The sequence below is a fragment of the Trifolium pratense genome, linkage group LG1 (assembly GCF_020283565.1).
Source record: "Trifolium pratense cultivar HEN17-A07 linkage group LG1, ARS_RC_1.1, whole genome shotgun sequence".
In the NCBI taxonomy this organism is placed as follows: Eukaryota; Viridiplantae; Streptophyta; class Magnoliopsida; order Fabales; family Fabaceae; genus Trifolium; species Trifolium pratense.
Window position 1 is genome coordinate 8,505,659 of NC_060059.1, and position 15,334 is coordinate 8,520,992.

At 33.7% G+C, this 15,334-nt stretch overlaps 1 protein-coding gene across 2 annotated transcripts; it reads right to left on the reverse strand.

Annotated features, from left to right (window-relative positions):
- Positions 1 to 1,308: 1,308 nt before the first annotated feature.
- LOC123918994 (mitochondrial substrate carrier family protein C) lies at positions 1,309 to 12,575 on the reverse strand. Of its 2 annotated transcripts, XM_045971221.1 has the most exons (8): positions 11,174 to 12,547; positions 8,646 to 9,063; positions 8,402 to 8,546; positions 8,197 to 8,312; positions 7,957 to 8,035; positions 5,712 to 5,945; positions 5,370 to 5,502; positions 1,309 to 1,514 (listed from the first exon to the last, which is right to left on the reverse strand). In XM_045971221.1, the coding sequence occupies exons 1-8, from the start codon at positions 12,267 to 12,269 to the stop codon at positions 1,324 to 1,326; spliced, it is 2,412 nt and encodes an 803-aa protein (XP_045827177.1). In that variant the 5' UTR covers positions 12,270 to 12,547; the 3' UTR covers positions 1,309 to 1,323. The 2 variants fall into 2 exon arrangements, with proteins under 2 accessions (XP_045827177.1, XP_045827169.1); XM_045971213.1 differs by lacking the exon at positions 1,309 to 1,514 and having other exon boundaries at positions 4,915 to 5,502; positions 11,174 to 12,575.
- Between the last annotated feature and the right edge of the window lie 2,759 nt (positions 12,576 to 15,334).

Sequence of the window (15,334 nt, forward strand, 5' to 3'; positions counted from 1 at the left end):
TTAGTTAAATACAATAAGTTTTTTAAGTAGATAGGCGAAATGACTAATGACCTAGCAATTTCGACATTTCTATCAGTTAAGCTAAGAATGTGGACATTAAATATAATAGGTTATTTGATAAATGATATATAAATATTGTCAAAAAAGAAAGAAGATACATAGTATAATAGGATTTCGTAAAAATTAAATACAACAATACGGGTTAAAATATACAAGATATATTGAATACGTGATATGTAATGTATGATTCAAAGAGTCATATTTAATACGTAAAACAAATGAAAGACATATGATTTTTTACAATATATATTGATGGGAATATGGTAGTTGTGTTATTTGTTATTGAAATGCATGACTATATATAGTCATATTTAACTAATAAGAACGAGAGTCCGTCGAAAAAAACTAATAAGAAAGAGAGAAAATCAATTAAGTGTGAATTATCCAATATTTAAAATTTGTTTTTATTTAAAATTAATAATATATTAATTTTGTCATATTTTCTTTAATTAATATTCATAATACTTAAATTCTGAATTAAAAATAAAATTATTAATTTTATATTACATTCAAAATTAAATAAGTTAAAATATATATTATATATCATTTTAATATGAGGTAAACACTACGAGTTTACAAGTTTTTTTTTCCTTTTTCTGAACGACAAATATATTATTATTAATCAGGTCTCCGTACAAGACGGACATAGACCCGTAAAAGAGGCTACAAAACAAATACGTCGTATATAAACAGAACACCAGTTAAAACGAGTTGACGTGTATGCATGAAAACTAGATTCTGACAACCTTGTTTTAATCTTTGACTCTAGAGGAACTGAGGCGATGGGTGTGAAATTTTTTCCAAATTCATGCTGGATGAGAAAAGTGGTATCCTAATGTACCCTCTAAAAAATAAAACATGGGTATTATTAAACCATGGTTTTAACCACAAGAACTATATTCTAATAATAATTACTATATAATAGTAAGTTGATTGTAATTTTGTAAATGACACCATCAAACAAAAAATAAGCAGACTTGGAACCAACTCAAAATGGAATGACAATTAAATGAACCAAGAAACAAAATGATGTAAGATACAGAAGATTAACAAAATCTGTACATCAGGTGAAGAAAATAAATTGCACCTTTTTAGTTTGCAAAGTAAAACATGAATATTTTCTTTAAAAAGAAAAACCTGCTGCTACAAATGGCAGACTCATAAAGTATGAAATGAAGAAAAATGTGTATTTCAGAGCAGGATCAATGGCCTCACTGATTGAAACTCAAAAATTCCATGAGACACTGCTGACTATGTAACACATTAGTCTAAATTTCCAGTCTTAGCCTCTTCATTTTTATTCATGGCCTTCCTTGCTAACTCATAACCTGCAAAGTTCATGGCACCAAAAGGAGCAATCCAAAAGAATCTAGGAACTGCTCCTTTGAATAAGCCAAGGGGTCCCTCATGGCGGAGAATAGTGATAGCTACTAAGCTCATTGACACAGACCGACCTTGCGCAGTCAACGGTGTCGTAACAATAGCTGCCAAGCCAACGGATAAGGCTCCAACTGCAATTGTTTCCCAGGCCTCGAGTTCTCGTCCAAGTAGCTTTTGGACACCCTGTAGCATTCATGAAAGTATATATTGAGATTTCTCAGGTGGTATAATCCAAGAATGGTATCGTGATTTCTCAGAGGAAGTATGCAATTGAAATACGCACATTCATTTAGTTTCAATGAATTTACAATGCATAAATCTAAGAAAATTCCATAGACAAATCCAAAACCAAGAAGCACAACAGGTAACAATTTACGCACCTTTATAGATTCAGCATAAATCCCCATGCCAGCAACATAAAATGGAACCTCTCGACAAAGTGTTGCTCCGGTTCCACGAAAAAACCCCTTAAGACCATCTTGCTGCAAAGTCCCAACCAAAGCCTCGCCCACATTGTTGAAAAGACCAGCCTGCAATCTCTGCTTCAACACCTCACAGGGTATCCGGACAGCTGTTCCCAAAAACGTGCTACAGAATGATGCTATAGATTGTACCTATAGAAATGCATATATGCGAGACTTAAAGGTTTTAGAGAAGTACTGACAAACCAGACCCTTTCAAACAATATAATGAACCTATTGTCAACCATGGAAGATGTATCTTCTTGGCCGCTCTTTACACTGTCCCACCATTTGGTGGTGTGCGGAGAAGATATATCTGGCTGGGGAAGCGCTTTGATAAGTATGCTATCCTTGGCGACGATATTTGTATCGCCGACTCAAAGGTCGCAGAAGTCTACCGAGTGAGGATATTTTTACCAGTGAAAGGAGTAAATCTTGGCATACAACCATACATGGGTGATCACAACTAGAAGTTACTAAATGTTCACAACCATACAATAATAATTAACAGTAAAAAGTCGACACAGGTCACACAAAGCACTGTGTTTGAGTTTGCATCCTTTGTAAAGGCGGTACATGCTGCTCCTGCAGTGATATGACCCTAGTTTCTAGCCAGCTTCTCTTGTTGAATAGCATCCTCCTTTTACTCTGAGACACCATTCTTGGTGCTAGTCATTCTTCATCGTTTGGTTTCAGTGTTGTCTTCTTGCCTAGTGTGCTTTCTTGCAGGCAGTTTAGGCCTTAGGATTCACCCTCCCCTTTTTGTTCCCTATTGAAATTTCCTTTGCATTTTCTTCCCTAATTTAGAAGGACAAGGTATCCCTGCATCATGGGACCTGCAACATGAAAAATTCTGCAGAGTAAGATCTGTATTGTGAGGAAGATAATCTAGTTGAGACAGTTTTATCGGTAGTGACTTTAACTATGATGTAGATGATGCTAAAGAATGTATAGAAGAATGGAAAATTAGCTTCTTGAGAAAACTTGTGACAGAAGCATGTATAGGTCTAACAATTTGGTGTATCCCCTAAAGGTGTTTTTATTTTTTTTACTTATATAGAAAGAGGACTAAGAGTGTAAAATTAAATTTTCTTTTAAAAAAAGCTACACAAGAATCAAACAAGGGAAACAATCCCCGAAACATTAGTTAACAATACATGACCAAATTGAGTCAGACAACGATCAACTTTTTTGTAATGTTAACTTATTTGGTAGCGCTATTAGAGACATTATAGAGGCTAAGTTTGGAATCCTAAATTTTCCACTTCTTCACACTTTATAGTGTGAGTCTGGCCACTAAGCTACTAAAACAAAAAAATATCCAACTAGCAACCAAAATTTGCTAAAGCGTATGTCTGTTGATTTGCTTCATGATAAGAAATGACAAATCTTCACATCTCAATCCAAATCTAACAAGCGATGAGTTTATCATAAATTTATCATCCGTGAATCAAACGCCCCCGAAGTTTTTTAGGCACGAACTCACACACTAATTAAGACTATAATTAAGTGTGATATTGCTACAAACAATTTGAATTTGAATATTTGTACAGAGGATAAATATTGGCTCAAAACAAAAAGGTAAATATTAGCTCTAAAAGAAATTAAAATCAAAGTTATTATCATAGAACTGTAAAATAGAAGTTACAAATATGAAGCAAATAGTTAAACATTGAGTTTGTTGTTCCTAGGTACAAATATGAAAAGTCTTGTTATGTTGGTGGTTCTGCTACTCTTATTGTTCCTCCTATGGAAGATGCCATATAATACCAATTGATGAGGCAAAAATAGACACCAGCAAATATAAGAAACCCATATTGTATGCAGATGCGGAACCAAGGGTTGTTGATATCTAGTTGTAATTTGAAACTGAGTATGAAAAATATGGCAAAACCTTGTAGGGTGAAATAGGTGATTCCTAGGATTGCTAGCATCAACAAGTGTGGGTTTCCGTCGAACCGGCGCCAACAATCGGAGCTTCTATGTCAGATGGCGGAGGAGGTGCATTAGCAGTCGAAGACATTGTGTGAAAATGGTTATGAAAGAGGGAGAGGGTTTTGGCTGAAGAAGAAAATTCTAGATGGAAGTCAGTTTTTTTATATCGTGAGTTTGTTGGTATTATGAAAAGTCGACACCAAAACTCATGTATTCTCTTCTTTATATATAGTAATACTAAAATTATTACTATTGACTTTATAATTTATGTTAAATTATTTTTCAAAAAACTTAAATATATTTAGTGAGTTTCTTTTTTTTGCATAAATTAATCTTTAATTTTATTGAAAATAATTATATATTTATTGAAATATTATAGTTAGTTTTCTTTTTTCGTGTTTGGCAAGTACGAGCTTAGATTCATCCAAAGGGATTATTGATTGTCTTTCTTATTGAACAAGCAATGAGTAAACTTTACCAATGTTAGGCAAGGGTTCCATTAAAATGATTTGAGATCTTCAGCTGAATATTGTTCATTGAACCCTTTGCTAAAAGGAATAACTTGGTCTTCCTCTCCGCATTTTCTATGGCTTTGCTATAGTATAAGCAATTGTCTTCAAGAATTGGATGAAAATTATCAAATTCTTGCCACAATTTCTTCATTTTCGCATGACCCTTCTTTGTCAAAAAATTGATAATTTTCATCCAATTCTTGTGACCCTTCTTTGTAAAGTCTCAAGCTCGTATGACCGCCTTTTTAGCCAATCATAACATTCTATATGACATGTTCTAATATTATATGAATGTAAGTCATCAAAAAGTATTTTATCAGCTTCATGCATGCGGCAAAAAGTTGTGAATCAAATGAACATATTGTGTTGGAGTTAACTCATTATGAAAGGGGTCAAATGTAACAACTATCCACTTATTACTCTCAAAAAATAAAATATGGAAATTATTAAACCATGGTTTCAACCACAAGAACTATATTCTAATAATAATAAGTTGATTGTAAATGAGACCATCAAACAAAAAATAAGCAGATTTGGAACCAACTCAAAAGAGAATGACAATTAAATGAACCAAGAAACAAAATGATGAAAGCTGAAAGATACACAGAAGATTAACAAAAATCTGTACATCAGATGAAGAAAATAAATTGCACCTTTTTAGTTTGCAAAGTAAAACATGAATATTTTCTTTAAAAAGAAAAACCTGCTGCTACAAATGGCAGACTCAGAAAAGTATGAAATGAAGCAAAATGTGTATTTCAGAGTAGCGTCAATGGCCTCACTGATAGAAACTCAAAAATTCCATGAGACATTGCTGACTATGTGACACATTAGTCTAAATTTCCAGTCTTAGCCTCTTCATTTTTATTCATGGCCTTCCTTGCTAACTCATAACCTGCAAAGTTCATGGCACCTAAAGGAGCAATCCAAAAGAATCTAGGAACTGCTCCTTTGAATAAGCCAAGGGGTCCCTCATGGCGAAGAATAGTGATGGCTACTAAGCTCATTGACACAGACCGACCTTGCGCAGTCATCATTCTAGTTTTCATGACATCAAACGGTGTCGTAACAACAGCTGCCAAGCCACCGGATAAGGCTCCAACTGCAATTGTTTCCCAGGCCTCGAGTTCACGTCCAAGTAGCTTTTGGACACCCTGTAGCATTCATGAAAGTATATATTGAGATTTCTCAGGTGGTATAATCCAAGAATGGTATCGTGATTTCTCAGAGGAAGTATGCAATGGAAATATGCACATTCATTGAGTTTCATTGAGTTTCAATGAATTTACAATGCATAAATCTAAGAAAATTCCATAGACAAATCCAAAACCAAGAAGCACAATAGATCACAAAATTTACGCACCTTTTTAGATTCAGCATAAAGCCCCATGCCAGCAACATAAAATGGAACCTCTCGACAAAGTGTTGCTCCGGTTCCACGAAAAAATCCCTTAAGACCATCTTGCCTCCAAGTCCCAACCAAAGCCTCGCCCACATTGTCGAAAAGACCAGCCTGCAATCTCTGCTTCAACACCTCACAGGGTATCCGCACAGCTGTTCCCAAAAATGTGCTACAGAATGATGCTATAGATTGTACCTATAGAAATGCTTATCTGTGAGACTTAAAGGTTTTAGAGAAGTACCGACAGACCAGACCCTTTCAAACAATATAATGAACCGGTCAACCACAGAAGTTGTATCAAGTGAGGATAATTTTTAAGAATGAAAGGACTAAAAAATCTTGACTATAATACAACCATACATGTGTGATCACAACTAAAAGTTACTAAATGTTCACAGGATGACTGTTCTAAAAATAAAAAAGTCATATTTTAATCTTAACACTCAGAAATAATATTCAATGGTTAATATTTACTCCCCTCATTATCATAGAATAATATCCCTCTTATTTGATATATCTCCATCATTTGCATAATATATACTGAAGTTCGCTATAAGTGAGTGCATAAATTTTCAAGTATTAATAAATTTATATTTATCTTAGAGTAATAAAACAATTTAATAGAGAACCCGCTAGATGAAATAGGAAATACCTTAAAGCCAAACCAGGCCTTATGAATGTAACTAACATGTGCTGACTAAACACAAGCCTCGACTGATTGAGAATCAGTTCTGATTGGTATAAATACCAATATGTAGATCGTTGTAACTAAGAATTACTATGATGGGGAAGGACTGCTAGGGTTGAGAGGGCTGGCTGAGAATGAGGCATTAGCAGGAGAAGGACTGGTTCAGTGTTTGACGGGAGAGCATTGTGATCAATGGAGGCATAGGGTATAGAGCAGGAGGAAGTGGCTTGAATTGAAGAAGCAGTGCTCTGGAATTGAGGCAGTGTTGATGGGATGGGAAAAGGGTTGATCTGGATGCAGTGATAGGAACTGGGAGTATTTTGGGAACAAGAGAGGATAGGGAAATCTGATTTCATTGAAGATGACATCTTGTGAGATGTAAGTTCTCCATCAGCAGCGAGGCATTTGTAGCCTGTGATTGGAGATATTCAAGGAAGACAGCCCTTAAAATGATAGGCAAATTTGTGAGGATTATCAGGTCTAAGGTTAGGATAGAAAGCACATCAAAAAAATCTTTAGAATCTTTGTTTAGGAATTTGGAAGGGAGGACAAAAGAAGATAAAGAAATCTTCAACTCTATCTAAGATAGTGTTATTTTAGAGAATGAGAAGAAATGCTTATGTGATATTTTTAATTGTGACAGTATTATAAAAACATTTAATGGCTTTGAAGAATTTATCTAAGCCCTCTAAAACCATCCAAAATCTTCCTCCAATACAAGTTGGGGACTATCCGTCCTTCATATTTCCTTTCTTTCTTCCTTTTTCCCAAAGTTGTTCCCTCTCCTCCCCCTCCAAAACTCGCATGCATAGCCTAAGAAACTTGTAGTCGGGAACTGTTTTGTATAGGAAAAATTAGGGAGATTACATATTTAGAAGTAGAACAAAGTAGGCATGGTCCCGATATTGAAGTAGCAAGTTAGTCTGAGCCAACAGAGTGAGCCCTGTCTCAACTACATGTCTGTGATTCTTTTCCACGAAGCAGTTTGTGTGTGGACACGTCAGTTTGTCAATTATACCACATAGAAGTAAAGAAGGCAAGGCTTTAAATTCACCTCCACCATCAGTTGAGACTTGTGCTGAATCAGCACAAGTTAGTTACAGTCATAAGGCATTGTTTGGCTTTTAGCTATTTTCCTATTTCATCTAGCTATTTCTCTATTATAATAGCCCTCAATTGAAAAGCATTTGCATCATTTTAATAAGGATTTATAATTTTGTTCCCTCATGTTATGTAATATGTATCACTCTTCTTTTTAATTCATCCTTAATTACTACAGCAGTTTGATTATATTGTCAACCACTTTTCTGGATAATGCAACAAGTTTAACTAATACCTAATTATATAATGCAGAAAACCTGAAAATATATGGCACAAAAGGAAGGCACCAGGGAAATGAGGCAATTCATTTTATGTTCTCTGCATTCCAAACAATGTGCAAGGATGAAGAAAGTGAAAGGAATGCATAACCGTGGTAGCTAAATATATAGATAATAGAAAACAGGATGTACAAATTACCTGGAGTTCATGTAAATTCGGAGCAACATTTACCAACACCAATTTACTCGCTTCAAATATCCCAGTTCGCAGGCCATGGCTACATTTTCAAAAGCTATTATGAGATTGAAAGAAAAATGACACAACTCATGATTGAGAGGTTAAGTACTAATGAAGCTATCGTCTTTCTTTGCTGCTTATTATATTGTCAAGATAAAGGAAAGTGGCAGAGAAGAAATGAAGAGATATTTAATAAGCAACCTTGAAAACTGTCCAAGAATTGCAGGGATTGAACCCCTGTATAAACCACGTGTTCCGATCTCTGGCAGCTTAGCAATTATTTCAGGGAAGGACATAGTTGATGCTTGTACTCGAGTCTAACATAACACAACAAATAAGATAATTATCAGGGAGCCAAAAATCATGAAATCAGTAACTACAGAAACCATTAAGTTCAATAAAATACCTTGATTGAATCAACTGGATGCAGTAATGCACATGACAGGGCACAAGAAAGGCCACCTGCCAATGCAGATCTTAGAACACTTCCAGCAGGAATTTCGACGGATGGTGGAACCGCAACTACAGTTGCAGCTTCAAACCAAATACTCCTGAAGGTCCAAGAAAATTAGCAATGGACTTGGTATATAATACATAAGGAGAAGAAAAGCAATGAAAGAAAATCAATCAAATGATAATATTCCTCTTACCTAGGATCCTCTTGAAGACGGTCTGAGGGAAGCAGGAGCATGAAATTGCGGAAATGTCCATATGAGATAGATTCTTCTGTGTCTGCATTTAGAAATCGCATCATTGCGACAGCATTGTCTTCATTTGCAGGCAGTCCTGAATTCTTTAGTGACTCCAATATTTCACTTTTCTTCAACGTCCCTGACTTGGTTAAACACAAAGAAGTGTATGCACGAAGAATCGTTGGCTCCTTTTGTTCCATGAATGATAAGAATTGTTTCCAACCAAAAGACCTAGAGAATAAATGACTTCTAGTGCGGCTCATGAACTCTTTAGCATATCTTCGTGGAAGCTTTCTCCTTCTCATTGCAATTTCTAGATCTTCTAAAGTTACTTGGCCATCGCCATCTCTGTCTAACTCCTCAAAGAATCTCCTCCCTGTATGATGATAATGCAAAGAATCAACGTGTCATTCCAGAAAACAAATAATATACATTATACACAAAAAATAAATGGGGAGTCAGCGAGCAAAAATGAGGTTTTGAATACTGCAAGCAAAGATGTCAGAAATAGATCAGTAAAAATATATCTTAGAACTAATATCGTCTATCAAGTACTATATGCATAACAAGGCAGCTCTGAATTCTGATATTATCATGAAACACTCATAATACGGAATTAGATTTTTATACAAAATTTTGATATGTAGGATGTATGATAGAACAATACCTACGCCCCTCTTTCTTAATACTTTGATACTTGCATCATATCTCAAAACCTCTCCAGAGAAGCTCATCAGAGTTTTAGTTAAATCAGTTCAGAAACCATAATTCTAACTTTGAAATAAACAATACCATAGCTCGGTAACCTCAAAAAATAATCCTCTTTTTTTGTTGTGCTTATTTTCTCTTTTTATTTATTTATTTATTTCGTTTATGTTTTTCCATAAGACTGAGACACCTTTTTATGAATATATTCAATGATATAAAATAAAGATATATTTATTGAAAGATTAATCATATACACCAAGGCTCTGTTTGGGAAGGCCACTAACAGATTAAGTAAAGTAACATGAGCAAAAATTGGTTCTCTTTGGACACTAATCCACCCATTACTGAAACATGCAGCATATTATGAGCCTGTAAAAGTTAGAGGTTCATGTGTGACATACCATTATTTTTAGAGTACTAATCATAGATATGGATTATCAGTACTCTAAATAGTAAATAGTAGATATGAAAATATGATATATGAAAAGATGCAAAAAGAAAGAAGACATCAGAATATACTTCCAAAAAAAGAGTGTATATTGAACTTGAGACTATGTCAACAAGACCATAGTTTTTATAAAAAAAACTTGGATTTGGTTACTGTTGTGTGTTGTAACATTTTATAACTACATCCCTCAACATTCATATGTGCTCATGTGATGGTAGTACATAAGATTCCATGAAGGTGTCATATCTATTAATAAGATTACTTCTTTGCAACCAGGTGGTTACAAGTTCTAGCAACGGACACAGCCTCACCAAGAGATTCAGGTAAAAGCCACTCTATATTCTGTCTTTCTTATATAGTTAACCTTTAAGCCACAACTCTAGAAATGAAAAAGAAAAATATACAATTATTTCTCTCACCCCTTAAATAGCCTGCTTAATTTTAAGAGGCAGATCGAGTGTCCAAGAATGAGTAACTTTTCTGTTTGCTCATTGACATTTCCAAACCACATTCTACAAAACAAAACTATGTTCCCAGGGCATTAGAACCCTGAGTTATGAAGATTCATTAAACTAACCTAAATTACTATTAACTCGTTATTTTTTAACCCCCAATAAAATTAAACAAATTATAAGCAAATAGCCAATATCATTATATGGATCAAAGGATTCATACATCAGATCCAGGCTGGCTCATTGGTATATCCACGAATATAACGACAATCAATGTCTCTTCCCACCAAATGCGGTTGACCATGTGGATCAAATGACGCCATAATATCCTATCACGAATCATATCTAAAGATGGACCATTTAACTCCAAATCTTTTGCAATGATTTGAGTTATAGTTTTTCCTGATTTTCCTCTATATCTAACCAATGAAATATCCCTTAGCCAATTTGTCTTTCTAACCGGTGCTTCTATAGGTCTTCTCCACAAATGTCCAGACTCCAAACCACCTAAGAATCTAAGATTATATTTTATCATCTTGTACAATAGGAGCTATCTTATTTTTTTCCTCTAAAAGTTTGATTCCTAATCTCATCACTGTTTATGTGACAACTAATCTATCATAGCAAAATATCATCTCTCCAACACTGATCTTATTTTCAGATTGACTTTTTACTACCCGTCATTCAGCTTCGAATTCCACATCCATGCATACCTAGATATTATATCATATTCCTATATGACACATGTGTATACTAATAAATGCACGATTTTAAAAAGTACCCCATAATTCAAGGGTTCTATGTTATTATACTAAACAGTAACCTAAGTTGCAAGCAAAAAATAAAACTTTTTTGCAATTATATGTAAGATGACACACCTTCAGATTCTGTGTATCTAAAGAAATCCTGTACAGAGAATAGCTTCTTCTTATCAGGATGGTCTTTCGATGTTTTCCCAAGCTGCGGTAGCAATTCAATCAACTCAGTCAATGAAACAGTTGAAAGTGTAGTCTTTAGACGCTCCACATTTGTTAAAGGAATGCTGAATATGTTTGACGCAACCTTCTGCGCCGAAATTCCCACACTTTCTTCCTTAATTTCATCATTACCACTATCTCCGATTTCCTTCTGCGATGCTATTTCTTCCCCAGCTGCACTTGATGGCACACCACCCACCTTTGCAAAATTCAAATTCCCTAAGAAACCATTCACATCCACTTTGTGCCCTTCCAAGAAACTTGTAAATGCATTAACATGACCAAAAGGAGCTGAATGCAACGAAGTTTTCTCGCACTCAATGTCATTATTATTCCCTTGCATTCCATTGATTCCATGATCAATATTCTGAAGTGTATGAGACAATTGTTCAAAGATAAAACCTATAAGACATTCAAGTGAAACATGTTGTTTTCCATCTTTCCTCTTCACAACCTTTTCCTTAACTGTCCTAACAAATTGACCCTTAGACTCATTATGTTTCACTTCACATGATGAAAAAGTTTGTTTCATGCATGAACACTTATCCTTATTATTATTATCTTCATCACACACTTTCTGAAACCTCTTTTTCCCAGATTTAAAAGGAATTGGCAATGACTGAAAAAACCCACTAACCAACAAAGACCAAGTCACAGAAAATTTCAAACAATTACTGCAAGAAGATTCATTTTCTTTAACAACTTGAGTTTTATTACCATTTCCTGAATTCTGTGAAAACATACCCAAAAAGGACTTCAAAGGAACCTTCATTGATAACCCTTTTTTCTTCTTAACATCACAGATCTGAAATTCACCACCATCTTTCACTTGAGCAATTAAACAAACACCATTAATGCGATTATTCTTTGCACCTGAAAAACAATGCTCAAAATCCTTCGCCGCCTTACGAAAACCGACTTCAAGTGGTGAAAGCGATTCCTTCATAACTTGAATGGAATTGAAAAAAGACTCAACTGGGTCGTTAGCTGACACCATTTCTGATCAACCCTTTGAAAAAGTCACAGTCTTTTTAGAAATTTCAGTGTGTTGTAAGAAACTAGACACGAAATTGCTACGAAAAAATAGAAAAGTGAAAGAGAATATATATAGATAGAAAGATTGTTATGAAAATGGGATTGAGGTGATAGAAGAATTTGGATAAGATTGGGAAAATTGGATAATGAAAGAGTGAAGCGGTGGTTTTGGACAGAGTTTTATGTTAAAGAGCGATATGAATGGCGCAGAGGAAGAAGAACAATGAATGTGTTACAATACAAAAGAGAGCGATAGAGTTAAATCAAAAAACCAAAAATATTTTTACCAAAATTATCTTATAATATTATTTTCAATTATATTCATAATCAATGTGTTCTTCGCACTCCCACGAGCTTAACTCAGTTGGTAAGAGAGATCACATTTTATATGTAAGGATTGTGGTTGGAATTTCAGATACCACATTTATTCACGTTTAAGGATAAAATTTCTAACTACTAAACTAGTATTTGGAAAAAAAAGTATTCTTTGTAAAAATAAATTAAATGTGTTCTGATTTTAAGTTCATAATACCATCTTTTGAAATATTGTATTATGTTTTAAGAGTAAATTCTTTTACAATTATATTTTTATAAAGAGAGTCTTGTTTTTTTCGTTAATTTGCTATCAATAAAAAACTTTTAGGTGTAACAAAATAATACTAACCTCTATAGTTGAAACTAAAAGTGTTATTGAATTCGATTATTATAGATGATGTCATGGTTATGATCTTAAGTCAATTACATCTTTTTTGAGATATTATATATTTTAAGTGTAAGTTTTTCACGATTTATAAAATGATTCTCGTTGAATTGAGAAATGTTGTTATTATTATTTATAAACAACACTTCTTTTTTTAAACAAATAAATTAGTATTATTCCATCTCAAATAATGTTTTATTTTCCTTCAAAAAAAATGAAAAAAATAATATGTTTTATGTGTACGTACATCATTTTCTGATATTATTTTTCACTTTATATTTATGAGATGCAAATCAACAAGTTAATTTGATTTTTATTAGTAAAAAAAGATCTTGAAGATTTATGTTGGACTTGAAAAATTTACCCCTCCTTCTACCAAAAATTTGCTATTGCCGATAACTTCAAAGATTTTTTTTTAATAATTAATTAATTTTATGGATAAATATAAGCTGACTGGATAGTAGCTGACGCAACAACATGTAGGCTGGAACTGCCACTGCATGTTCATTGCCCTTCTTGTTATTCACGACGATTCCATTCTAGGAGTACTAATTTATTACTACTTTTTTTTTGAAAACTTGGTATCCGGCCTTAGAACTGACTAATTTAAAGGGACCAATCTCACCGCCCACTTGCGGGGGTCCCATTTAAAGCCAGAGTTTTTTTTCTTTGTATGGACTTAGCCCACTGAAATTTGCACCAGTGGGAATCGAACCTGAGACCTTGAGAGGAGCATATTCCAAGGGTCCAAGCCAACACCACTCGACCAACCCCAAGTGATCTAATTTATTACTATTAATTAACAACTTCAATTCAATCAAAATAATAAACTCTTCATAGAAAGAAATAAATATCTAACCAAATAGTAAAGCTTATCCATATCCACCTACAACTTGTTTTTAAATGACGGAATAAACTTTTTTGGAATATAAAATAACTATTATGGAAGTAAAATTAAAATGCACTAGTGCTGTCAAAAAAATTAAAATTAAAATGCACTGGTATATAGTAGACCAATGACCAACCATCTAAATGGTAAGAGTAATTTTTTTTTTTAAATATGTGGTTAGATGTTTGATTTCTAATTCATATGTATAGAGAAAAAAAAAATTGAAAGAGAAGATTCTATTTTATACTACATTTTACAGATTTCCCGATAAAAATTAATCATCATAAGTAGCAGAAACTTTATACCAATAGTATTATATTTTTAAAAAACAGTAGTAGATGGTTACCTAAACAAATACAACAAAAGAAAAAACAGAATAAGCTTGATTACATAAAAGTGCAACTTGTATGGACATGTTATTGTTCAATATTTAATATTTATATTTATTATTAGACAATGAGTGCCTATGTTTTTGAATGGCTTGATTATTGCCAAGTGGTTATATATTTGCCAATAGCTACTATTCTTTGGCTTAAACTTTGAAGACCTATAGAAGTGTTTCTCTTTTTTATTATGTTTATTGTTGGATTTTCTCCTCTGCACTTAACCACACATTATTATGCTAGCTATTGGAACTTTTATTCTAAGGTTCTACTATTTGTGTATGGATGAAAATATTTAAAAGTTTTTTTTAATCAAAAATACAAAACCATTAATTGTAAACAAAAATAAAATAAAACATTGTATTTGAAATTCTTATTCTTGTCCTAGAACTAGAATCCTACCAAGTCCACTAAAAAAGTGGAGTGGGAATGCATATCGTGCCAATGCTCCATGGCCATTAATTTCCCTCTTGAGACTTTATCGTTCAATGTGATTTTTGTAACTATTTGGTGCTCTCAAAATCCTCAAGTTGATGAGTTTTGTCTTTGGGTTTTTACTTTTTTAAGTTTAAGGTATATATGCTCAAAGTTTAAAGACGCATAATGTATGACTCTAAGGAGAGGAGGTCATACCCTATGGCTAGTATATATTTTATTTTACATATTTATCTATCAACAAATAATAGATGTTTATGGACATTATTGATAGAACAATAAACGGAATGAACGGGTCTATTTTTAGTTAAACACAAAAAATAAGGCAAAAGTTAATATGCATAAGGGGATGTTTATGCAGTGTTTTAAAAACCGGACCGGACCGGCCGGTCGAACCGGTCGGACCGTGAACCGGAGGGGTTACCGAGTTGGTTCGCTAATAGACCGACCATGCAAATAAACCGGTCAAAACCGGTCAAACTTGGAAAAACCATAGGCGGTTTTTTGGAAAACCGACCGGTCTAATGCATTAAAAAAAAAAATGGAAACAGATCTGCCAAAAAAAAAATGTAAACAGTAGAAACAGATAAGGGAAGATTTAGAGAAATTAACAGAGGAGA

What these genes read in the sequence shown, in the direction of transcription:
- LOC123918994 (XM_045971221.1), bottom strand. Translation starts at nt 12,269, where the DNA reads ATGGTGTCAGCTAACGACCCAGTTGAGTCTTTTTTCAATTCCATTCAA. An exon ending in ATTCTTGGACAGTTTTCAAG is followed by an intron (nt 8,036 to 8,196) that starts GTTGCTTATTAA and finishes TTGAAAATGTAG; the next exon opens with CCATGGCCTGCGAACTGGGA. An exon ending in TTTATGCTGAATCTAAAAAG is followed by an intron (nt 5,503 to 5,711) that starts GTGCGTAAATTT and finishes TGAATGCTACAG; the next exon opens with GGTGTCCAAAAGCTACTTGG.